The 25191-nt window shown below is 49.1% G+C and overlaps 2 protein-coding genes across 2 annotated transcripts in view; both read left to right on the top strand.

The window, feature by feature from the left end:
* Nucleotides 1–909: 909 nt before the first annotated feature.
* HMX3 (H6 family homeobox 3) lies at nt 910–3850 on the top strand. The gene is made up of 2 exons (XM_082225206.1): nt 910–1600; nt 3093–3850. The coding sequence occupies exons 1-2, from the start codon at nt 1237–1239 to the stop codon at nt 3752–3754; spliced, it is 1026 nt and encodes a 341-aa protein (XP_082081332.1). The 5' UTR covers nt 910–1236; the 3' UTR covers nt 3755–3850.
* HMX2 (H6 family homeobox 2) overlaps nt 3781–25191 on the top strand; it is a 31519-nt gene continuing 10108 nt past the window's right edge. Inside the window, exon 1 of the mRNA XM_082225208.1 lies at nt 3781–3998. Within this exon, the coding sequence (XP_082081334.1) occupies nt 3853–3998 (146 nt within the window). The 5' untranslated portion in view covers nt 3781–3852. The remainder of the gene's footprint in view (nt 3999–25191) is intronic.

Genomic DNA, 25191 nt, shown 5'->3' on the forward strand with positions numbered 1-25191 from the left:
TTCGGTTTTGAAGTGATCGAGCTATGGATCCCCTGGGGAAAGGTCACATCCCACATCGAAGCTTTTGTGGGGGGAGGGGAGATGGGATCGGTGGTGTGGTGCGGATGGTGTTGGGGTACTTTTCCACCCCGAGGGCTCACCCCGGATGGGATGAAGCTGCTCTGGAGAAGGGCAGCGCCGGCTGCCCCGCTTTAGGCAAACGGGATTCGCTCCGGGGAAGCGAACCAGAGCAAGGCTGTGTTTGGCTGCTGCTGTCGGTGTGTCGGAGGCGGCCAGCCGAGTCTCCCCCCCCCCCGCCCTCCAATCCTTGGGGAAGCAACCCCAAGGAAAATCCCTGCCGCTGCCTCCTGCCCCACCCCTAACCCCATAGCGCAGAGGAGGTGTCCAGGCTGGCTGGCAGGTTTGGCGTGCGACCCTCCTCCTGATCTTTCTTCCGGAGGGTCATGGGTAGGGGAGTTTGTACAGAGTGAGCAGTGTGTGTGTGTGTGTGTGTGTGTGTGTGTGTGTGTTGCAGGGGGGGTCCTCACTTTGTGCGTCCTCGTCGCCCCTTCCTCGGCGCGGCGGTTCTTCAACCGAGCCAATACCCTTTTGTGCTAATAGCCCTGTCCTCATTTGCTGCCTAATTGGACTATATAAAGCCAATAAGAGGCGAGCTCTCGTAGCCTGGAGCCAAAGGACCAAATCGAAGGGGGGCGTGGAGGCAGCGAGAGATGGACGGGGCGGCGGCGGAGGCGGCGGCGGGGAGAGGCGAGGGAGGGGGGTGCGCACCGCCTGCCTCTCGCTTCTCTCCCTCTTCTCCCTCACTCACTCTGCTTTGCCCTGCCTAGTGGCACTGGGGGAGTCCGGGGGCCCAGCCGACGCCGCCGACGCCTTGCCCGGCCCGAGGCCGCTTGCCACGCTGCTCCGCGCCCCAGCGCCACCCCGCTGGGGTTGACATTTGGATTTCCGCGTTAGCATTCGGCGCCGGGTTGACGCAGGAGAAGCCGCAGCAGCAGCACCGGCAGGAGGAGGAGGAAGAGGAAGAGGAGGAGAAGCGGCCCCCACGGACTTCCAAGTCTCGCTGCCTGCCTGGCTGGAGGACCGGGACTCGTCCGGGTGTCGTGCGGCCCCCACCTCCACTTCATCCCTCTCCCCTTCCTTCCCCCTGCCGTCCTTCCCCCATGCCATCGGCCAACTCGGAGCCACTCCGGAGCGCAGTGTGAACGCCGTCCCGCGGACGTGGGCAACGTGGGAAGGATGCCCGAGACCGGACAGGACGCCCCCGGCAGCCAAGCGCAGCCGCCGCCGCCGCCGCCGCAGCAGCAGCAGCCCCCTCCGTCGTCGCAACCCAAGGAGTCGCCGTTCTCCATCAAGAACTTGCTCAATGGGGACCACCCCAAGGCGTCTCCTAAGCAGCCCCGGGCGCTCTTCCCTCCGGCGGCCAAGGGGGCTCTGGAGGGGGCCGGCTTCGCCCTGTCGCAGATGGGTGACCTCGCCTTCCCGAGATTCGAGATCCCGGCGCAGAGATTTGCTTTGCCTGCTCACTACCTGGAGAGGTCCCCTGCCTGGTGGTATCCTTACAGTTTGACGCCCGCCGGAGGCCACCTGCCTAGGCCAGAAGGTACTGGAGATCAAAGTCCTCTCTCCATCTCTCTCCCTCTTCCCCTCCCCAGTCTATTCAGCCCCCCACCCACCCATCCATTTCAGTAACCCATACGAGCCAAAGGGGTCCAGGTCTCTTCCTGAAGGAAGCCCAAGTCTTTGTCACCAAGATGATTGGACTCCATCTCCATTGCTCCGTTGTGGTTTTCCTCGGTGGTCTCTGCTCTCCAGGGTCAGCCAGGTCTCCCCTTCTTCTCCCAAACAATCTCTCCCCCGGGGCAAATAAAGCCTTCCAGGTGTGAGCTAGGGTTTCCCGTATCAGTGAGAAGTAGCGATGTTTCCTTAGTCATCACTGACTTGTAGGCACTCGCCAGAAGAACATTTATTTAGTTTTGTGGAGATCAAAGGTTGGCTTTCGTTTCCTCACCAAGAAACTATATGCACTGAACGGAGCCCCCCACTTTCATCCCTCTTTGCGCCCCATCTGTTACTCTCCTCTCCCCTCCAAGTTTGGTGCCACTCTAATTTCCACGGGATTTATTCAGAAACAAGAGGTATTTATCATACTGTATCTAAATATCTTCTCTCTGGTTCCGTCTCTCGTCCCAACCACACTTTCTTGGAAGGAAGTCCCATGAAATCCCCCACAGGACTTGCTTCCAAAGAAGTGTAGCTAGGATCCGACGAGGCTTACTCACAAGTAAATCAGCCTATCAGCTAACGGTGGGGATGTGCCTGAGAAGCAAGGAAAAGGCCATTTCAGGAAGTTCATTGACTTCCACGGTGCTCATGCTCAAGTTAGGAGCAGTTAGGATCGCAGCCTTTCGGTGGAGGAGCCCACGGCTGCAATCCTTAAAAACTCAGAACTTGAAAGTCAGCTCCATACAGCTAAATGGGACTTGATCTCCAACCCATTGCAGGAAGAGGAGAGAGTCAAGGCTGCTGGGTGGAGGGCAGGAGGAAGTTCCACAGTGCTCAATGGGGCTTAGTCCTAAGAGAAGTGTCCTAAGAGGAATAAAAATGACTTCTTCCCAAGCATACACGTATTGCAGATCTCCCTGTTGTCCTACTCAGAACAGACCCATTGAAACTAATGGACCTAACTTAGTTATGGCCATTCATCTCAATGGATCTACTCTAATCATTCTGTTCTCAGAACTGCCATCATACGCATTTTTTCCTTTACTGAGCAGAGAAGTCCTATTAACTGAATCAAACGTGCCAGGTCTATTTCTCGGAAGTGTCTCTGCAGAGTCACCCCGAAGAGGCAGCGTCCCAGCGTCCTCCTAGGTGCGTTTCCTCGGAAGTAAGCCCCAGCTGTGTCCCACTAGGCTTACTCCCTCGTGAGTTCAGTCACAAGCCCGCTTTCCAGGGAGTGAGCTCCACTCCGCTCAGCAGGGAGGAGAGAGAGAGAGAGCTTGACAGTCGAGCAGGGCTGACGGGGGCCTCGCTGGCTGCTCGGATCTTGACTTTTGCTCTTTGTGTGCGTGTGTCTTGCTGTTCCTCTGCAGTTTCCGTGGACAAAGCCTTCCTCAGAGACTCCTCGCCGGCCTCGGTGGGCACAGACAGGGACTCCCCGGACGAGCCCTTGCTGAAGGCCGAGCGAGAGGCGAAGGAGCTGGACTCCAAGAGCCCCGACGAGATCATCTTGGAGGAGAGCGACTCGGAGGAGGTGAAGAAGGAGGAGAGCGGTGCCGAGGACTGGCCAAAGCGCGAGTCGGAGGCGGGCAGCCCGGAGAAGAAGCCTTGCCGCAAGAAGAAGACTCGCACCGTCTTCTCGCGCAGCCAGGTCTTCCAGCTGGAGTCCACCTTCGACATGAAGCGCTACCTGAGCAGCTCCGAGCGCGCCGGCCTGGCCGCCTCGCTCCACCTCACCGAGACTCAGGTCAAGATCTGGTTCCAGAACCGGCGCAACAAGTGGAAGCGGCAGCTGGCCGCCGAGCTGGAGGCGGCCAACCTCAGCCATGCCGCGGCGCAGCGCATTGTCCGGGTGCCCATCCTGTACCACGAGAGCGCCGGCGCCGACGGCGGGGGCAGCGGGGCGGGCGGAGGCGGCGGAGGCGGCCCGACGGCGGCCAGCGCGCCTGTCAGCCAGCCCCTGCTCACCTTCCCCCACCCCGTCTACTACTCGCACCCCGTGGTCACCTCCGTGCCGCTCCTGCGGCCCGTCTGAGAACTGGGCCTAGCTCAGACGGACAGGGGACGAGTCAGGGAGGCAGGAGGAGAATGGAGCAGGGAGGGAGGGAGGGAAGGAAGGCATGAGAAGGGGTCATGGATGGATGGAAGGAGGGTGGCTTCTTTAAGAACCGCGTTGAGGGACAGCCACCCTCTCTTGCCTCTCGCAGCCCAGGCCTCCGGGACGAAGCGTCGCCCCCCATCACCAAGGACCAGCAGGAACCAAGCAAAGATTTGGCTGTGTAAGTAGCGCCCGGATGCTCTGCGCAACGCCGGGCGTGGAGAGACTGTTCTCCTTCGCTCCTTCTACTTTTGGGTTGTTCAGGAGGAAGACAGAACAGTGGTGGTGAGGCCACCACAGAACTGCAACCCGGGCTCTGTAGAAGTAGAGAGTGGGGGCTGATGAGAGCGCTTGGCTTTGCTCTGCTTTAAGATGGATTTCGCTATTTAAAAAAAAATATGGAGAAGCGTTGCGCAAAAGGAGATCACCCTCGTGCATTGGTGGTGGTGGGGAGAAATCACGTGTCCAGATGGTGCCAAATGCTGGCGGGGAGAGGAGGGGGTGCTATGTTGCTTGGAAGCCTCCTGGCCTTATGGCCCTGGTCCACTTTTGAAAGGATCTGTTGGTCCTAACTGCCCGAGTCTCCAGTTCTCTGGGATCTCTAAGGAGAAACGCGGCAAGCGTCACCGTGAACCATTTTTGACTTGATTATTTATGACACTCCTTATTTTATTCCCTGTTCCGGGTGCGTATATCTTTAGTTCTTTCTTTCTTTCCAGAATAATAATCATGATAATCATAATAAAAAAGATGTTGTGGAGAGCTGTAGTTCTTTGCCTTCCCCGGTCCCCCGTTTCTTCTTCAAAGCAGCAGCTCCTCTGGTTTATACCGCTGACCTGTGCAATATCGTACGATTCTGAAAGCACTATAGGGTGTATTTTTTGTGTGGGGGGGAGTTGTAGGTGAGGAAATGTCGGGGTTTGGGGGGGGAGAAGTGCACAAATATATCGTGGGAGACAAAAAAGGGGGGGCGGACGAAAGGCAGCTGCTCCTGAACTCCAAACTTCACAAGAGGTCGAGGGTGTCGGGCGCTTTAAGTGATGGACAATCAGTCTCTTTAAAGACGAATTGTAACTTATTTGCTATTCTGTACAGCTTTCTTGTCAGTTTCAAGGAGGGCGCGTGGGGTTTTTTCGCCTGAATGGGGTGGAATCTCGAATTCTTTCGTGTCAGTCTTTCTCACCTGTTGTCTGACAAATTATTTCCGGGCCTCCCCAGATTTATTTCCCTCCCCACCTTCTCCCTCTCTAGCAGGGATCAGTCCTATTTTTAAAATTTAAAGAAGAAGAAGAAAATATTGTTATAAGAATTCAGTGTCGTGATTGGAGGGAGGGGCGGGCTGAAACAAATAAAGAAAACCTGTTCATTACTGGTGACGATGGTGGTGTTTTGCTTGATTATTTTAGAAACGGAAGGAGGGGACTTTGGGAAAGGAGAGATAACAGGTGTCCTAAACCGTCTCACTAGTGGGACGCAGGCAAGCCCGCCTCTCCAACTCCAAGGGATCGCTGAACCTGCAGAGGTAGACAGAGGAGTCTTTGTTCTTCCAAAAAAAAAAAAAAAAAAGGCGGGGTGGAGGGAACGAGCCGGCTAGGTTTGCCTGCGAAGAGGAGACTTTTTCTAAAGCAGTTTAAAAAAAACAAAAACCCTCCACATAAGTCGAAAACGCCTGTTGCTGAGACTAGCAGGCGTTTTAGGGGCGTTTTATGGATAATCGGCTGCGCCTTCGAAGTCCTACGTGCGGTCTCAGGTAAACGTTTCTGCTCCAGATCATCCATTCACAAACAAAACGACGCATTTTGGCTAAATTTACAGACCTCGTCGCTTTCGGTAGGAGAAAGAATCAGGAGACTGGGATAAAACTGAGAATCAGAGCAAAGGGGGATTTTTTGTTTAAGGGTGAGAATAGATCGGTGGGTTGTGGAGCTGGGAGGGTGGGGAGAGGGATCTTTGTCCTACAGAGAAGTCCTTAAAAAATAAATAAATAGGGGAGACTCTTGTGCTTGCAAGAACCTATGCGCTCTACGTCTGGTTTCGGCCCTTCTCCTCTCTCTCTGGAGCGTTCTGCAGTAGATAGCAGGCTGATGGCTTCACACGCCGCGAGCAACGGGTTAAAAAACCCCTAGCGTCACAGCTAGAGACCGAGAAAGGCAAGCAGAGGGGAGGATTGATTTGCACAGCCTTTTTGCGCGCTGAAGTGGGCAGCGCGCTCCGCTTGTTCCAACTGTGAGTCGCCGCGTGGTCTCCTCCTCTCCTGCAGCTCAGCATTCGAACTCAGAACCCTGAGCCTTCGCCAGCATCAGATTGGTTGACAGAAACTTCTAATCGGGAAAGACGCGCGCTTGGTCCTTTTATACTTTTGGAGAGACTCCGACTCTGGAGCCTTTCTGGTGTGCCTGGAACTCTCCAAGCGCACGGGGGCTGGGATTAGATTTCCAATCCGAGTGTATCTCTGCTGCAGAACTGCTCCAAAGCCGCAACACTCTGGGGCTGATTCAAGGCACCTTATTCCCTAATGGAAGCCCCTTCCTAGTCCCACTTTGAATCCGATTTCACTCCGGTTTGCCAATGTAAAATGTTTCTAAGGGACAAATCAGGCTGCTGGAGCTTTCCATTCAACTCCGAGAGAATGAAAATCATTGATGCTTACTACAGCTTTTTAATGAATTTGCTCTTCAGCAGTCCATCCAAGGGAGGGAGGGAGGGAGGGAGGGAGGGAGGGAGGGAGAGAGAGAGAGAGAGAGAGAGAGAGAGAAAGAAAGAAAGAAAGAAAGAAAAGGTCATGGTTCTGTTGTTATTCACTCCAGAGAAAACTTACCCAGATAGTATTTTTCTGGGCGATTTTTGTTTTCTTTGTTCCATCTCTTGAGCTCAATTGGTACAGGGCGTGTGCTCTTCAATAGATCTTTGGGGCCCGCTTTGAGAGATAATATCGTTTTCCGTTTATAGAAAACTGTCGTGAATTATTCTGTGTGTGTATGTATGTATACAGTTGAGGCAAGGTTTCACCAGAAAAGAAAGAAACAAGAAGGAAGGAGAAGAGATAACCATTTATTTTCCTTTCGTTTGGGATTAAAACCTCTTGGCCTGTGTGATAAATGGAAAATAAACAGAAATGTAGAGTCAAAATACGATCTTCCTTGTGTCACCTGCAAACAAGCTGATGCCTTTGGGCTGTTTGCAATACTAACTTTGGGCCAAGCCACTAGCAATCCATTAAAAAGCCCTGTTGCAACAGCAAATATCTCCTTCCATTGGCGAACACCCTGCCGCAATGTTATCAAACGCCGAGAAAAATAACTTCTCTATTTGTGGTTAGTGCCTAGAAAACGGTTCCTGGCTCACCCTGTCTTTACTCAATCGAGAAAGGACCAGTTGGAGGCGAGCGCAGCTTGTTGCCCCCCCCCCACCTTATTTCTTTATCTTTCTTTTATATGTTACACCTGCTTCTGTTGCCTGCAATTCCCCCTCCCCTCTCTGCCAAAGCGTTCCGGTTCAAAATTGCAACAGAGTCCATATCTATTGGCTGAGACGCGAGGGTTTCCCCACTAGCCTATGTGTCCAGGGGTCAAGGCCTTATAACGCAGCCTTCTACAACATGCCCCCCCATAGGGCTGTGGGGGTTGTACAACGCAGGTTCGCCAGTGTGAGAGCAGGATGCTGGTCTGATCCAGCAGACTCTTTTTAAGAACATAAGGAGAGCCTTCTGCATCAGACCAGTGACCCGTCTAGTCCAGCATCCTATTCCCACAGGGGCCAACCAGAGATTTTGGAGTACAACTCCCAGCAGTTTCGGCTGGTGCTCATGGTGCGTTGTAGCCCAACAACAGCTGGAGGGCACCAGTTTGGCGAAAGCTGCTGCGATTTAACGCGAGGTGTCCTCAGACACTGCGATTAGGAACCTTTGGCTAGCTAGACAGTCAGTTGGTAGGGAGCAAGTCCTGATCCGCAGCCCACTTAATGACCCCAAATTTCTCCTTCATAAGACCAACGCACCCAATGCAGAAACCTGTAGTCCCCTCAAGCCGCTGACTTCAAAATCAAACTCCGGTGCGCAGTGAGGAAATGGAGGAGTGGACAGGTCTTGGGCGCCCCTACGCCTCTTGTTGACCTGAGGTCCATTCTCTCTGAAGGACCCCAAGCAGGGGCTTCTCCTTCCTCCAGCCCTCTGAAGGAACCCGCTGGAAGGGAAGCTCAACTTCTTCAGGTCTGTTGATCTGCCCCCTTCTCTCTCTCTCTCCCCGAGGCCCTTGCTTAAGTATAATTTCAGCTCCCTTCAAACGCAATCTGGAGCTCACTGAAATCAAGGTCCAAGGACCCACTTTTTTTTAAAAAAAAGGAGAAGAATAGATCCAGGATGGACTCCTCCCAGTCTTGCTTGAAAAAATAAAAGCATCCACATTTCATCAAGCCGGAGATGTTTTAGTAGCAAGTGGGAAACGGCCACCCAAGAGCAATTCCTGCGCGTTATTGCGCGCCAGCTGTAGGCGTTTGCGTGGAGAAGTCCGGCGCGCGCCCATAGACAAACTTGCTTCGGTCTGCAAAGTTTGCCGGAGAGCTCTGGGCTGTTGAAGGACCAGGGTTTTGATCTGGCGGTTAAGTAAGAGCCCTTGCTCACCCTCTCTTTCTAGGCCCGCACTTGGCCATCCCTAGCCAGGGCGCAAGGAACAGGCCTTCCCCGAGCCTCTGACCTGAGATCACATAGGCTGTGCTTGGAAATGTCAAACTTTTATATGCAACGCGTGCGTTGAACTGGGGCTCCTTTATAGTGGACAGTAAAGAGGGCTTATTTCTCTTGTAAAAAACAATAGGTGGAAGTAGCCACTCAACCCCAATGGATTGTTGTACCTTTTATTTAAATAATAATAATGGTTCCAAACAAATCTCTTGGAAACCACCAAGGCAAGCCTGTTTGGTCTCAATTCAAAGGCAGTTGCTGCCATTTCTTAATCTGCAGCCACTCCACCGCCACTTCTCTTTATTGCCGAAATTGGACTCTGACAAATCTCTGCCTTTGTTTGTCATGCAAGAGAGGGAGAGTCTACTTTATCTTCCCCTGTTCCCTTCTGTCTCTCCTCTCCCCCCCCCCCACCTTCGCCATTCCTTTCTTTAAAGCTCCAGTGAACAGGACTCGCTCGGATGTTTGTATTAGCAACATACATGTATTTCTTTTATTTAGGAGTAAATAGAGGCTTGCTGTGTATAGGCAACAGCAGGCACCAAGATATAAAACTTCCTCGGGACGTCAGATCTGGCGGGGGAAGAATTCAGCAGACTTGGCGGAGATTAAAACGCAGAGCACACGCCGCCTCCAGCAGCCAGCAGCTCTGTAGAGTTTAGCAGAAGAATTGAAAGAGGTAATTCGATTAAAACATCTTGCTCTGTGGGGAAGGGGTATTTTACACGTACCTTTTTTAAAAAAGTTTCTACCTCGTCCTTGGACCCGGAAAGTAACGCGAGAAGGACGCTGGGCGGAGAGGGGAGAAGGTAGGATCAGTTTGAAAAAGGAAAGAAAGTTGGCCAAATAAACCTAGCTATGCATACTGTGAGATCGGAGAGGGGAGTAAAAAATAATAATAATCTGCTGGAAATTCAAAACCGGGTTGGGTTCCTCCCTCAACCTCCGCCTGCCTCCCTCCGCCCCGGAATCTGCTGCAAGTGTCTCTGTAACAATCACTTTGCTCTATCGACTTAGCATAGTGTGTGCAAACGGAATGAGAAGCCCATTAAGAGCATTAACAGATTGGCCTGGCATAATACAGCAGCTCATATTGATCGCCAAACGTCTGTAAAATATTGTTTCAAATGAATCTATTGTTCCTGTGTGCTCTTTTCGTCAGTGTTGATGACCTTGGGATGCTCGCAATCAGGCAAATTATCCTTTCAGGGCTCAATCTGATTAAGCAACCCTCCTTTTCTCCCCTTACATCCTTGCTAACTTGGCAATGAGCAGCGGGGTGGGGTGGGGAGGGCGCAGGATATATAGGCGTTCCGTGGCAGAGCTCTGAGGTGGGGCAGGCATGAGGTTCAGAGCCCAGAGCAGGGCTGAGCAGACTTCAGGCTTGCAGGGATCTGCTTTGGGTTGTGGTTTCGCTTTAAAATAGAATCATGAAATCCACCCACCGGAGCCTGGCGCAAAAGTCATTCCTTTAGATTGAAAGAATTCTGAACCCAGAAAAGGATTCTGAGTGTAAAAACCGAATAGTGCCCCAGACCTTCCACACTCAAATCCTCTCTCCCCCTCTTCATTTCAGCTGGGTTATTTAGGGAGGAGATAGCATTTGGTTGCTGCCATTGTTTAAATAATCGCCCCTGATCTACTTCAAATCACCCAGAGATCTATCAGTAGCTCCACATTTCTGCCCACCACTGGCCTAGAGAACAGTCATTACAGGCACACCTGAAATGCAGATCTAAGTTTGTTTAGTCTTGTGAAGCACTCTGAAGCTTACTCCCTAGCAAGCCTTCTTAGGATTACACTGTTGGGTGTCCTTAATCATAGAATTCGCTGCCTACCCTTGACTGTAGTCCTTGTCCCATATTACTTCCCTTGCTCTACTAAGGCTGAAGTTCTACAAGAATAGGCCCCACTGAACTCAGGAGGACTCATTTTGGAGTAAAGGTAGCACAAGGCTGGGCTGTTAACTGCTGCATTTTAGCAATATTCTCCCAATACAGCACATGCAGTGTGTTCCAGTGATGAGAGTTTTGGGTTTGCATCTGGGTGTGCCCCATTCTGCATTTCATTCAAAGATTTATTGTGGGAGCCAAGGGGAAAGAGAGAAAGGTGTCATTTCTCCTTATCTGTCATTTTTGCCCCTCTATCTGTAAAACTGAAGGGACTTACCTGCTTTGAGGGCAGAAAATGAAGACTTGAATCTATTTTATTTTTTTACTCTAAAACCACTGCTAATGTTGTTGTTGTTGAATCATGAGGTTGCTGGAGGGAGATTGATCATAACTTCATCCTTGATCTTAAAGTAAGCCAGAGGCAGGGGACTTGTGGTCATTCAGAGGTTGCCAGACTGCAGTTCCCATCATCCCTAGCCATTGGCTACAATATCTGGGGATGATGGGAGTTGGGAGTTCAGCAACCTCTGGAGTGCCACGGGTGCCCCTTGCAGCAAGTGGAGCAGTCAGGTCCTCTAGTTCTAATAGAAAACAGTGAACATGTCAAGTTGAATAGAATGGAGGCTAAACTTCTAATAGCCAGATCCATAATGCACAGGAAGCGTATTTGAGAATGCTTATGGTGGATCAGTTACACATTATCACCCTATAGCCATTCTTGAAGCCATAACTTGAAGGGTTTGACTTGAAGAAGGTTTTCCACCCTCTTAGGGCTTGGGAGTGTTAATAAGGGAGAGTTCTACTTTGCTTAAGTGTTGATCCCCCACACTGTGAAAAGTTTCATCTACTGATACCTGCGGACCCCCTTCTCTCTCTCTTAAATCTGGTCAGCTTGTTAGCTCTTCACTGGAGGATTTTAAGCAGAGGCTGGGTGGCTGTTTGTCAGGGATACCATAGTTGCCTGCTGCATTGCAGATCCTGCATTTTAAGCAGGGGGTTGAACTAGGTGACTTTTATGGTCCCTCCTAAGATTGGGGAGTAAGAATAAGGATGAAACCCTATGACAGGGGTAGCCAATGTAGGGCCCTCTGTTGTTTTACTTTGCAAAGTGAGCTGAACCCTTTGCTGGGGAAAGTGGCTGCAATAGCATACAGAGACACTTGGTGTGGACAAACATGAAAACTTAAGCTTATTACAGAAAATACAAGTTGTATAGAAAGGAGTTCCAGTTCTAACTAATTAAGTTGGGAGGTGCAAGGGAGCCACCTTGCTCCTTGCACCCAGCAGAGATACATCAAAATATGACCTCTCTCCAAGAGGGTTCAAGAGAAAATGTGAAGGAGGCAGGAAGAGATAGCTGCAACCTGAGAATATCATTCTACCATCAAAGAAAAGGTCAGCACAGAGATCAAAGGACAATGAGACAGTTTAGAAATTTGGAGGCTCCCTTTTCTGTCTGCTTCAACCCCATGCAAATCCCTAAGCAAGTTGAGTTGTGTGCTAACACTTTCAATGCCTTCCAAGTGTTGTGGATTACAACTCCCATCAACCCCAACCAGCATGGCTGGTGGCTAGGCATGGTGGGAGTTGGAGTCCAGCAATATCTGGAGGCATAGGAGCCAACTCCTAGGGGCCAAGGTCCTTTCAGCCCCTCTGCCCAATAAAATATTTGAGGGGGCTTGACCCCAAAAGTTGGTGGAGATTGCTATTCAAATGGTGTGTGTGCACCATGCAGGGTGGGGCTTACCTGCCCCCCCCCATTTTATTCAAGTTGGCACACCTGTCTGGAGGGCACCACTTGGATACCCCAGTCCCATTGATTTCAGTGGGATCAACGGCTTGGCAGCTGTTTGCAACCACATCAGTTGGGTCTTCTTCCTCTCCTTCTCCAGAAAGTGTTTGTTTCATGAATCAGACTAACCAAATACCATTTATTTAAATAAATGTGGCTAGACACCAGTTTTCAATAATGCATTTAATAAGGAGTTTTCAGTGATTCTGGCAGGCGTCTACAACTTTTGTCTCCCTTAGTTAATTCCGGCAAAGACACAAATTCCTTTGAACTCCTGAGTTTGCATGGTGTTGGCCCAATGCAAAGAAGAATGCCCTCACTCCTTTTAAGATGAAATGTAAGTTCTGCAACAGTGTAGAGATGGTAATGGCAAAATCCCTCTTGATGCCGTGGATCTGGATTTGGCTGGAATTCTTAATCTGGAGTTGGCCTACTTGGAAATTCCATTGAGAGGCGTGAGCCTGACTACAGCGTGAGGTGTTTCGGATCTGTTTGTCATCCTCTGATCTTAGGCTGCTCAACTAGTTATGCAGAATAAAGTGGCAGTGAATTAGAGTTCCTGAGTTGTGATCTGTACACCTTCAGATAACAAATGGGGGGGGGGTTATGTTTTTTGTTGCTTCCTGGAGAGAAAACTAGTAGAAAACTAGTTCATCAAAGAGAAGGGTTTGGAAAACCACTCACTAATGTGCTAGTTTAGTAAATGCAGGGAGCGTTAAAGAAAGTGGGGCAGCATTCAGAATTATGACACCTCCTCTCCGCGCCTCGCCCCCAAGATCGCAGTATAAAACGCACGCCTCTGAATTAAGAGCAAAGTAGTGCAGTGGTTAAAGCAGGGAGGCCAGAAGTTCAAATCCCCATTCAGTCACGAACCTCATTGGATGACCTTGAACCAATCAAAAATAAAAGGGGTGGGGGAGAGGAGCCGCTGCCCTGAGCAATCTGGAAGCCGGTTTGAAATGTGCGTAATAACAACAGACATTCTCGTAACGAGCAATGCGTAAAATGCGTAAAGGCGCTTCTTGTTTGGAAACGAAATCCATCCGAAAGTGGAGCTGGCATCTCACCAGAAGCGCACGACGGAAACCAAAACCTCTGATCCAAAGCATATAGACCTGACATCGCAAGCACCGATTGCCCCACATCGAGTGCTTGGGACGGGGAGGGTGCATAGATTTTCTGTTTCCAAAGACAAGATGAAGGAATGGGTTTCTGTCATCTCCAATATGAAAACGATGGTCTTCTCTCGCTCCTGGCCACTTTAAGATCACTTTAAGATCAGAGCCAGATGAACCAGGCTTGCGTTTTGTTCTTCATAATTTGGTGGGTGGGGAGGCAGCTTTTCTGACACTTCTGTCGGCGTAAAAGCGCGTGGGTTTTCGAGTCAGGCAGAATTCTGCAGCGGGCACGAAAGTGCTTGGTCCCTGCAAGCATCTCTAGGTCGAAGGCGAGGCCATGATGTAAGCCTGATCTCTGAGAAATAGTGTAGGGTTGTGGTCGCCTCCTCTCGGGGAAAAAAGTACAGTGGTACCTCGGGTTAAGAACTTAATTCGTTCCGGAGGTCCCTTCTTAAGCTGAAACTGTTCTTAACCTGAAGCACCACTTTAGCTAATGGGGCCTCCCACTGCTGATGCGCCATCCGAGCACAATTTCTGTTCTCATCCTGAAGCAAAGTTCTTAACCCGAGGTACTATTTCTGGGTTAGCGGAGTCTGTAACCTGAAGCGTCTGTAACCCGATGTACCACTGTATATCCTAAGCACTGGAAAAAGCACAGAACAGAGCAACTGACCTTTCCAAGTGCCTGGAGTAGACCGCCTTCAGTGCCTTGGGGAGGCCCTGCGAGCCTATGCTTTTCCTATACAGTATTCAGTGGGATCTACTGTTGGGTAAGGACACATAATAGTGCAACCTCAATAAATGTAAGGTTATGAATGGTGTGAACGGGAACAAAGGAGAAGGCCTTGTGTCCAGTCAGAACAATCTAGTGGGGAATCCCAGGCACCGAGGCGAATGAGGCCCTCCAGAACTCTCCCCAGGCCATGAGATGTTGCTTTCAACTGCGATTGTGCCTCTTGGCTGCCTAGGAGGAGAGACGGGAAGGGTAGCGATCTCTGGGTTTTGCGTGGCTCGAAAACAGCCTACTGAAAAGAGTCACTTTTACTTATAGCTACGGCTGCCGCCACCAACATGTGGCCTGAGACAGAATGGGACCCTCGAGTTGAAGACGGTTCCCCGCCCCCCCCATCACGTCTACACCAAGGGGTGGAACCCAGGGCTTTGGACTCAGCTCCCATCAACCCCAGCAATAACAAGGGGTGAGGGGAATTGGAGTACAGCAAAGAAAGTAAGTGAGGAGCCGCATAGGTTCTCCATCCCTGGACTAAGATGACTGGTAGCTACTCTCCAGGATTGCAGACTGAAAGTTGTCCCAGCCATATCTGGGGATGCCAGAGACTGATCTTTTGCGTATAAAGCTGATGCTTTCCCGCGGATCTATGGCCCAATCCTCGCTTAAACGAAATGACAGGTGGTCCGGGAAGACAGAGGAAAGTACCCTTTTCACGAATTAATAGTGAGCAGTGCACACCTACGCATGTTTATTCCGAAGTAAATATCACCAAATAAGTGTCTAGATAGGGTTATAGCCTATGGCAAGGGTAGCCAACGTGCTGCCTGGCTTGCAGATGTTGCTGGACTACATCTCCCATCATCCCTGACTATTGCCCATGCTGACTAGGGAGTTAGGGTCCAACAGCATCTGCAGGATGTTTATCCCAGGCCTATGGCATAGGATTTATTGTTGGGGTGTCCAGACGCAAACGAGGGCAGAATTCCTGCCACTTTAATAGAAGTACAGAAGAATGGTCTCTGGGATACTATAGCCAGCCTAGTAACAGATTTATAGAGTTGGAAAGGGACCCCGTGGATTATCTAGTTCACGGTTTCCCAAACCTGAGTCTCCAGCTGCTTTTGGACTACAGTGCCCATCATCCCTGACCATTGGTCTTGCTGGCAAGGGATGATGGGCATTGTAGTACAAAAAAATCAACAACTGGAGACCCAAGTCTGGGAAACCCTGATCTAGTCCAACCCCCATGCAATGCAGGAGTATGTACCCATAGGGGATCAAATCCATAACTTTGGCATTATCAGCGCCACACTCTAACCAACTGGGCTATTGCAGAGGTAGCTAACGCGGCGCTCTCCCAATGCTGCTCAATGGTCAGGGATGGTGGGAATTGTAGTCCAATAATATATAGGGAGGGCGCAGCATCGGGTAATGTGGCTAATTTGAGCAGAAAGCAGGAAAAGTGCGAGGAAAAGAAACGACCCTTTTTAGTTCTGCTGCTCTCTGGATCCTCGAACCCGGCTCTCCAAGCAAGCTCTCAGCTGGCTTTTGAAAAGACCTCGTCTGGAATAGATGCTATGAAGAGGCACGCATAGATGTCTTGCTTGACTGGGGCTTGGCAAACCTTTGGGGATGATGCCAAATAGAAACGTGTCCCTTTAAGGTGGTGCGGGGAGATTTCAAATTCTTCCCTCCCTGAGTGGTGCGACTCAGTCCAGTTTCTTCCCGATCCATCTCTGGCAATTCCCCTTTGTCCCCAACAGAAACCGCTCCCTCTATTTCTGTGCTTTTAACCTCATTGAGACGAGTGCGGGGGGCGGGGGGAGGTCGGAGGAGAAAAATGGGGATGAAACTGAAAATAGGGGCGATTAATCGATGGCTCCATTAATTATGGATCTTAAAATGTGAATGTTAATAGGACTGGAATAGAAGCTGTGGAAGCCGTGCGGGAGGGAAAAAATGGTTTAAGTGCTGAGGGCGTTGTAATAAAAAGACCTTTGGATCCGAGCGATGCTTTTAAAATGATCGTCCCCCAAATAGGTGATCTGTCTGTTCTTTGGCCCAGACTAAAGGTTGTCTCCATGAGAATGGCTGAAAGTGGCCAGACGCGAAACAAGACAGGGGCTCCTACACATTTAATAGTTGTGTAGAAGAGGGAATTTCAGCAGGTGTAGCTATTAAAAGTACAAAAGCCTCTCTCTCCCCCCCCCCATCTTTGTGATAGCATTTGGGCACCGTATATGACGAGAAATGACTGGATCGCCTGTTTGTCTCAACCCAGATTCTTTTGCATCTGGCCAAACTTGAACCTCTGCTCCTTGCCCCTCAACAAAAATCGAGTTTAGGGAAGCAGAGTAATGTCGATTTCATGTGGATTGTTGATAAAAGATAACTGGACTGAAAAGCTGGAAAAAGGCGGATGAAGACAGTCATAGCTTGCTTTTGGGTCTGTTGCGCAGCAGTGCTATCCTATCCATTTCTGCTCCGAATTAATCCCCATTGAACTCAACGGGGTTTAGTAAATCTGTATTAGATTCAGCCTTATATAGGAAGGTCAATACAACACTGCGCAGTCGGTTTACGCACTTACACATTGCCATTCAGTGTGTGCCGCGTCATGTGAGCAATAATGCGAGCGGGGCTTACCTGCCCCCCCCCCCAATATTTTATGCAAGTTGTCAGCCCTGATCCGATTCAAAGTGTCTCGCTGTAGCTTAGGGATGGGAAAGCGTGGCCCTCTGTTGTACGGGCTCCAACTCTCATTGGTTCCAACCAGCATGACCAATGGTCAGGGAGGACGTGAGCTAGTCCAGCTACAACTGGGAGCGCACCCGCGCAGCGTCCTTATTGCGGGTTTAGGTAATCCACAGTCGAAAATGGCAGGATCGCGAGTGGGAGGGGGGCAAATAAGCGAGGGCGCCCTTCACCAGCGTCGCTGTGCGCTGCGTCGTCCTCTGCTCGCTTATATCGCTCAGGTTGGGTCGCCTGGTCTCTGCTCCAGCCTCCTATTTAAAATAAATCTGAGGGATCTCTCGCTCTCCTAAACTCGAGTCGCTTTCATGATGGAGTGGAAGCATCAGATTTTCATCAAAGTTCTATTAAGTGAAACATAGGTTGCGGGGCACCCTCTGATTGAAACAGTTTAAATTTTAATTGTGTTTTTAATTTGACATATAGTTGCAGAAAGGAATGACACTACAACGCCAAGGGGCGGTCGATTTTCTTAATTTCTCCCCGAGGAATTGATGAGTCTATCAGGCCACTAGATTGGAAACACATTAAAGCTCTCTGGTTAGGTTGTTAATTGGAACTTGATGGATAGGGGAGCCTCGGATAGGCTATGCTGATCCAATCTGCCTGACTTTTCTGTTTTCCAATAAATTACACAATTCATTTTCTAGCCACAGATTACATAAATTGTACACCGCTAAGGCGCTCTCTCTCTCTCTCTCTCTCTCTCTCTCTCTCTCTCTCTCTCTCTCTCTCTTCCCCCCTCCTGCTCGCTCTCCTGTTTTCGCTCTCTCGCTCTCTCTCTCCCCCGCCTACCTCTCTCTTTTCAAAATAGGGAGCCTTCCTCGCTTCACCCATCCCTCTCCCCCCCTCGCTCCCCGCACAAGCCTATTGCGAGATGTCATTTGCACCAAAAAACGGGCAGCATAGCCTCTTGAATGAAAATCGAAACATAATCAACGTTTATACTTAGAAAATTTATTGAGATCATTTTCTCTGGTATTTCCTTATTTTAAAGTTTGGACGCTCCATATATCATAATCCACACGTGGCAAAAAGAGGGGCGGGGGGGGGAGACTGTGTTTAATATTTATCGAAGCTTGATTCGGAGATCAAACTTGTTTATGACTTCATCTGTCATTTCAAAGGGGGGGGGACCTGCTCTGGATATTACAGGCTCTCAACAAGCCTATTTTCCAAGCGCCGCAAAAGCTGGGGAGATCAATTTTTATTAGGGAACCTTTGAAAGCTTGCTCGGGGCCACTTGAAGAACTGAACCTGCGTCTAATCTACAGATCTCGACTCCTAAGTGTCCCCTTCTGCCTTGGGGGGGTGTTCTTCCTTTGCTAGTTGCTTCCTGTTTAGTGTGCGCGTTTTAAGAGCTGGAAAAGGGGTCCATGGAAACCTGGAATATACTCACACGGGCTTAAGTTAGATGCGGGTGGGGGACTCAGACAAGAAACAGCCTTTAACGTTCTAGAGCTCCTTTTCATTCTAGGCTGTGGTGCTGTTCGGCCATTAATAGTCTTATAGAACACACACACGCTTCAATTAATATGTAATGCGCATTACTTTAAAATATGGTAAGTCAGCGGTGCTGCGTTAGGGGGCGCTCTTGCTCGCTCTGCTGAGTGGGACCCTGGTCCCTGGACGTCTGCCCTAAAGATTTGCCCCCACGGCCCCGTTGCGTTTAGTTTTAGCATGCCTGTAGCATCCTGTGCCTTCTTCAGACCTGAGAGGGAGACCAAACAACCAAACCAGGAAAGGATTCTGGGAAATGCAGCACGCCATACATTTGAGGCACACAACTTTGCCCCAAGAATTGTGGGGTATCCTGAAAGAGCAGCCAAGTCCAACATTTCCTGTTGGCTAGAATGGGCACTCAGCAAAATGTAGATGCAATAGAGAGGACTTCCTGTCAGCCCTGCAGGAGCCACCTCCCCCTGAGTGCGGCCAGGTAGAGATGGGCATAATTTTTATAAAAGGGCTGGTTATGTCCCCATCTCTATCTCTTAGTCCATCTTGCTTGCTAACCACCATCATGCATCTACCAGTGGCGTAGCGTGGGGAGTGCAGGGGGGGCCGGCCGCACCGGGCGCAACATCTGGGGGTTAGGGTTAGGGGGCGCAAATCCACGGGTTAGGGGGCGCAAATCCACGGGTTAGGGGGCGCAAATTACTTGCCTTGCCCCGGGTGCTGACAACCCACGCTACGCCACTGGCATCTACTACTACTGCATCGCTAGAGAGTTGGAGTGACTTGTTGAGTTTGAGGTCAAAAGATTCAGGCTCCATCACCCACCCACACGTAACTGCAACCTAAGCCTCCCTCCAGATTGCTACCGTATGTGAACTGTGAGGAAACTCTATTTTATTCTGAGAAGACTGTTTTTGTTCTATGATTGTTTTGAGGGGGATAAAAGGGGAGAACACCAGGAAAATCGAGGCTGTACCCACACATTCTGGACAGCTTCGTCAAAAAGGCTGTAGTCGCAAAAGGGGTGTACTTTGCTAAATTCACAAACGTATATAAGGAATTATAATATCTCCTAGTTTCTGTGCACATCCCTACAAGAATGGGGCCTGCAGTTTGTTAAGGGTGCTGGGAGCTGTAGTTCTGTGAGGGGTAAACTACCATTCCCATGATTCTTTGGGGGAAGCCATGTGCTACCACAGGACAAAGGCAGGGGGAAAGAAGTCTCCCAGCCCACCAGGGAATGTCCCCCCCCCCAAGGCTAAGTTCTGTAATGTGTGAAATCAATCCTCGTGCTCATCCTGAACACCCTCCCCAGCCCCACTGTTTGGGTGCAGACAGACTTTTGACCATTAAGCAGACAAGCATGAGCCCCGGAACCCCTCTGCTCAGAAGCCCCTAGCCACTGCTGCCCCAGAGCTGAGGGAAAGAAGGAGGCACTCAGGCCTCCAGGGAAATCACAATTCACAGAGCCATAAGCCTCAGTTTCATCATCTTGCTCCTATGGCTTTGGCTCCTGCTATTGATCAGTGGAGAGTCCTCATCAAAAGGCTGCAGGAGATGCTTCTGCTCTGGGGGTGGGAAGCAAAGGCGACCCCCAAAACAAAACAAAGCAAAAAAATTAAAAATCCATATAGTAAAATGGTTGTTGGGTGAAGATGAGGTTTTCTAGGTGTCTGTTCAGGGACGTCAACAAAAGCCTCTTCGATTGTAATATCTGCTGTTCCCTCTCTCCTTTCTCCCCGCCTCCCCCTTCCTGACAGATGTGGCCATTTAACAACTTTAGGCCGAAACGGGTGTGTATAAAATGCACCCATTTAGCTCTGACAGGGCAGATTTCACGCCCTGTCTGCCCTGGTTGTAAATTCTCCTCCACCTCTTCGCCAGGCCCAATATATCACCATTTCACCCAGGGCTTTCCCTGACCTGCAGGAGCATATGCCTCACTTTAACTCAGCAAATCAGAAGGAGCCAATGGACTGGCTGGCTCCCTCCCAGGCCTGCCTGCCTGCCTGCTTGTCTTATTTATTTATTTATTTATTTATTTACTTACTTACTTACTTACTTACTTACTTATTTATTTATTTGCTTACTTACTTACTTACTTACTACCCTTTTCCCTGACAAGACTGAATGTGGCTTACAGATGAAAATAAGAACCACTGAAAACAATAATTAAAACTATACAATTACAATAAAAAGCAGCATGTCACCAGGCCTTTTCATCAGAAGCTGGCAGTTCCCAAAAGCATGTTGGAATGAGAAAGTCTTCACCTACCAGTTGAAGGACAACAAGGAGGGAGCCAGTCCATTTCTCTAGGAAGGGAATTCCAAAGTCTAGGAGCAGCCACCAAGAAGGCCATGTCCTGCACCCCCACCAAGTGTGCCTGGGAGGGTGGTAGGATTAAGAGAAGGGTCTGATCTTCTGGTAAGGAGAGACTTTTGCAGGACAGTCAGAGCCAGGTTTATGCAGAAGCAAGCACCAGCAAGTAGTGAGTATCAGGCTTGCAGTCTCTTGAGCTTGCAGCTGTTCCTCACAGCCTAAAAAAGTTATGGCTTCTAGGTCATTATGCTCAGCTTCAGCTGAATGGGAAAGTCTAGTGTAAAGAAACACATCCCTAGAAATGGAGGGAGGGAGGGTCTACCAGCATCTGTTTGCCCCTTTCCTTTCCTGGATCCACAGGAGTCCCAGTGGTGGCTGGTGTCCCATAGACCTAGTGAGGCTACTAAGAAGTCACATTTGTAGGAGTGGATTTAGACACTAGGAGCGGATATATTATTTATCTTTCCTTGCTCATGTGAATGAGATCAACAAAGTACCATCCTCTGCAGTTTGAACCCTGCATAAGCAATAATCCAGGATGCTTTAAGGCAGACTGGGTTTTCCTTTTCCCCCTCTTTAAAAACAACAACCACACACTTCTTGTGTTGTGAAGAAATAAAAGCAGCATTTACTTACATATGTAATTGAAGCAGCGATTCCAGTAGCAAAATGAAGACAGGTTTATAACTACTATGTAAGTTACAAAAGCACAAAATGTTAGCTCAGAAATGGTGTCTGAACTGCAGAACACAGACACGCACGTATGGTCAGCTTGGAAGCATGATGAAGAAAGAAGAGACTGTCCAGGCAGTAGTTACAGCTTCCTGCCAAGGCAGACCAAAGAAGTGATCTCGCAGAGTTCTCTCTAGCAAATTTTATAGGAAATCTCTGTGACTCACAGCCCCTTCATGTGCCTATCGGCAAAACATGAACTGCTGGTTTGATTGCAGTGATGTCTGACGGGGTGTGGCCAATTGGAGGTCAAGGAGGCATGTCGAAGTTCAGGTTTTCTCCCCATCCTCCTCCCTTACAAAAGTCTTGTGGACACTTAGGCACCACTGTTTTACACTTAGTACTGTAATTGTGGAAAACATCTGGTTCAGAAGAGATCCCTGATGCCACAGCTGCCCCTCTAGTAAGAGAAAAGTTGTGCACCCTTCACTTGTTCTGGTTCTCTCCCTATCCTCCTCCTCTGCAAAGAAACAGTGGACACTTAGATATTGGAAGTCGAATGGAATCTGTCCAAAAGTCCATTTGACTTCCAAAACGTTTAAAAACCAAATCACGGCTTCTGATTGGCTGCAGGAAGCTCCTGCAGTGAATCAAAAGCTGTGGAAGAACGTTCGCAAATTGGAACAGTCACTTCTGGGTTTGCAGCGTTCGGGAGCCAAAACGTATGAGTTCCAGGGCATTCGACAACCAAGGTACGACTGTATATCATTTAAATGTTCTGCCTTGTTCCAAAAGGGGTCCCTGCTGTCGCAATTTCTAGTGCGAATTCATGCCACAATAATTGCACATGGACCATTGCACTGAATTCAATGAGGATCGCTCTGCAATATGACTAGGATTGCAGCCTGAATCAGGTAGTCTTAAAACTGTAAGAGGACTGTTAACACAGGGCCCTATACACTTCCAGATCTATGGGAGAACATTAGGCCCACCCCCAGCTTACTCTACAACTCCCCCACCCACCCACAAGATTGTGGAATAGAATGGACGAGACTCCACTGACACCTGCACAGGGTGAGATAATACCAGTTGTTTGCTGCTCAGTGACAGAGCACACACATTGCATACAAGTAGTCCTGGGTTCAATCCTTAGCATCACAAAGCAGGGCCCAGAGAGACCGCTGCCTGGAATGCCACTGCCTGTCCATGCTGACAGTACTGAGGTAGGTGGATCAGGAGTCTCACTGCTTTGCACTGAGTCAAACCATTCATCCAACCAGACTGATCATGGGTGGTCTCACCATCTGTAAATGTTGACCTTGAGGTGAGGGTGGAAAGAACATGCTTCGCTAGCAGCACCAAGCAGGATTGAGCCCTCTGCTCACCTGCAGATTGGCCTGTTAGCCAAAGGTTCCTCACCCTATCGAGCTTATTATTGTCATAGATCTAGGGTACCAGAGAGATATGGAGGGAAAATACAAGCTGCAGAACTGTACCAGAAAAGAAATTCCTAGATTAGCTTCTGCAAACCAGCCTGGTGGCTGGCAAACTAGATGCAAATCTATTGACAAACAGGAGATTTGGGTTGTTGCAAAGAAGATGGAGAGGCATAATGTAGCAGAAAAAATATGTCCCTTTTGAAATCTAAAGGTGTTATGGGACCAAGGAGGAGGAAGAAGACAGAATTCCATGCAGCACTGGCTGGAGGAGGCTGCACCAAGAAACAGGGAGCCATTCTGGTGGACCCTGCTTTGATATAAGGGTTGTCCCCCCCCCAAAAAAAAAAATAATTGATAGAGTTCTACCAGTTAGGCTGAACCCTTCTAACATACCCTAAGGGCTTGAATGTATCAGGATATTCAACCTGACTTAAGGCAGCGTATCAAAAGTATGTATGGGGGGAGACCTTATATAAAAGGGGGGCCACCAGTAGGAAAAGTCTGGTCTGTTTAGCTGTTTAGGAAGCTTCTGAGGCCTTCTGCCAAGGACTTCTCTTTTCAGCCCAGCTCCAGGAAAAAATAAAGAGAGGGGCTTTGGATTTATTTTCACTAAGCCCAAAACACACAGGCCTGAGCAAAACCTTGTGAAATGCCCTTAGAACATAAGGGGTAGCTTAACCCCTGTGCAGTCTATCATGTGGGGAAGATCCTAGTGAGAAATACCAGAGAATTACTTTTAAAGCCAAGGAAGCCAAATGTTGAAGTATATTTTTAAAAAGATTTTTATTGGGGGAAAGGGAAAACAGGAATAAAAAAGGAACAGGAAGGCAACAAATCACACACAGAGACTTTAAATGAAATCAAAAAGCCAATCTAACTTAGCTAGCTTGAATTTTATGTGCTTCCCCAGACTTGTAATTCAGAGCATGTGCAGAGTTCATTGCGGAATACATGGTTCTAAATCAGCAGGGCAAAATGATAAAAACAAAGCTTCACTTGTTTATGAAAAGTAGAGACCAGAAGCGGCCTGCCTCTGACAGAGGGAGGCTGTTTTGTGATATCTGGACCTGTCAAAAATTTATTTAAAGGCTAACTGCGCTGCCCTAATGACCCTGAGCTTACATTACAAAAGGGCTAGAGACAGTTCTGACTAGCTGGCCCATTAAAAAACAACAACAACCTTGGAAACCTTATTGGGAAATAAAAGACAGGAAATCTGTCTGTTGCAGACCAGAGGAGTGGTCTGATCAGAAGACACTGTTGATCTATATCAGAAGATAAAGTTTGTTACAGCCTCTCAGACAGAAAATCCCAGACACATCTCTCCTGTTCCCTGGCAGTAAACATACCAATAATACATAATTAACAATTTGCTGCCCTTTCATGACATTGAAAACCAACTGTCTGAAGCCGTTCCATCTACCTAATGGTAGCCTGGCCCTGAACAGAATAATCTTGGTTGGGATAGGGCATGAAGTGACCCTGAGACTTCCTGTGTGCTGATTATGGTCTGTATCACTGAACTATGAAAATACACCTCACCCCCTCAATTTTCAGAGGTGCCAACTTTTCCTCCCAGGCAGCAGAGGCCAAAGGCAGTCTGGAACTGAGGACTTTTCTCATAGGATAGCTTTCTATGGCTTCAGGAGAAGGTCTTTCCTTTTCTCAGAAATTCTGGAACTGGGAACTCTGGGGATTGAATCGGATAGTGTTCTGCATTGTAGAGCGAGTATGTGCTTTGCTATTGAATCCCAACAGAACATGCACATATCAGAAAAATGACGCAGAACTGGAAATCAGTGGGCTATCATTGTATTGTATTCTGGTGCAGCATATATAGAAAGAAACAGGGGTTCAACTTGAATAAAATATTGGGGGGCAGTAAGCCCTTCCCTGCATAATCGATCTCATGACACGGTGTATGGACACTATTTGAATGGCAACGCCCATCAACTTTTGCGAGGGCTCAGCCTTGACCCCTAGGAATTGGCTCCTATGGAAAGGAAAGGGAAGAACATGTTGGAGGTGCTGTTGCCTTAAAGTTCAAATAGAGGCTAGAGCAAGAATCCACAATGTTATGCCTGTGGGTACACGTGCACCCACAGTGCTAACAGAGTCCCCTTCCCCTGCTGAAAATAGGCTTGAAACAAGTATTCTGTTGTAGTCAATCAGGGTTGCTTGTGGTGGGTGCTTGTTTGCTGTGTGTTTGCAAGTGTGTGTATAGCCCAAGACAATGTCTCCAGTTTGCAGAAGTGCTCACAAGCCCAAATAGGTTCTTGAACCTAGCATAGACTCTTAACAAGCTAGAAAAAATCTTGAGGAACTTTCACCCCCACCAGAGAACCATGTTGGTGGGGAAAATACTAGGCCCAGACGTGTAATAAGGGGTTATGTACTCTAAGGGTTATCTTGAAATTTAAGAAAGAAACCAAGAAGGCAACCAAAGGTGGGGAAAAATTGTACTAATGAGTGATTTCATCTACCCTCACATTAACTAGGGAAATGAATAATTGGGTTATGATGA

Source organism: Podarcis vaucheri (genome assembly GCF_965113315.1).
Source record: "Podarcis vaucheri genome assembly, chromosome: 5".
Classification (NCBI taxonomy): domain Eukaryota; kingdom Metazoa; phylum Chordata; class Lepidosauria; order Squamata; family Lacertidae; genus Podarcis; species Podarcis vaucheri.

Excerpts from the sequence above, each read along its gene's own strand:
- HMX3 (XM_082225206.1), top strand. The coding sequence starts at position 1,237 with ATGCCCGAGACCGGACAGGACGCCCCCGGCAGCCAAGCGCAGCCGCCG. Across the intron at positions 1,601-3,092 it reads CCACCTGCCTAGGCCAGAAG|TTTCCGTGGACAAAGCCTTC; the intron begins GTACTGGAGATC and ends GTTCCTCTGCAG.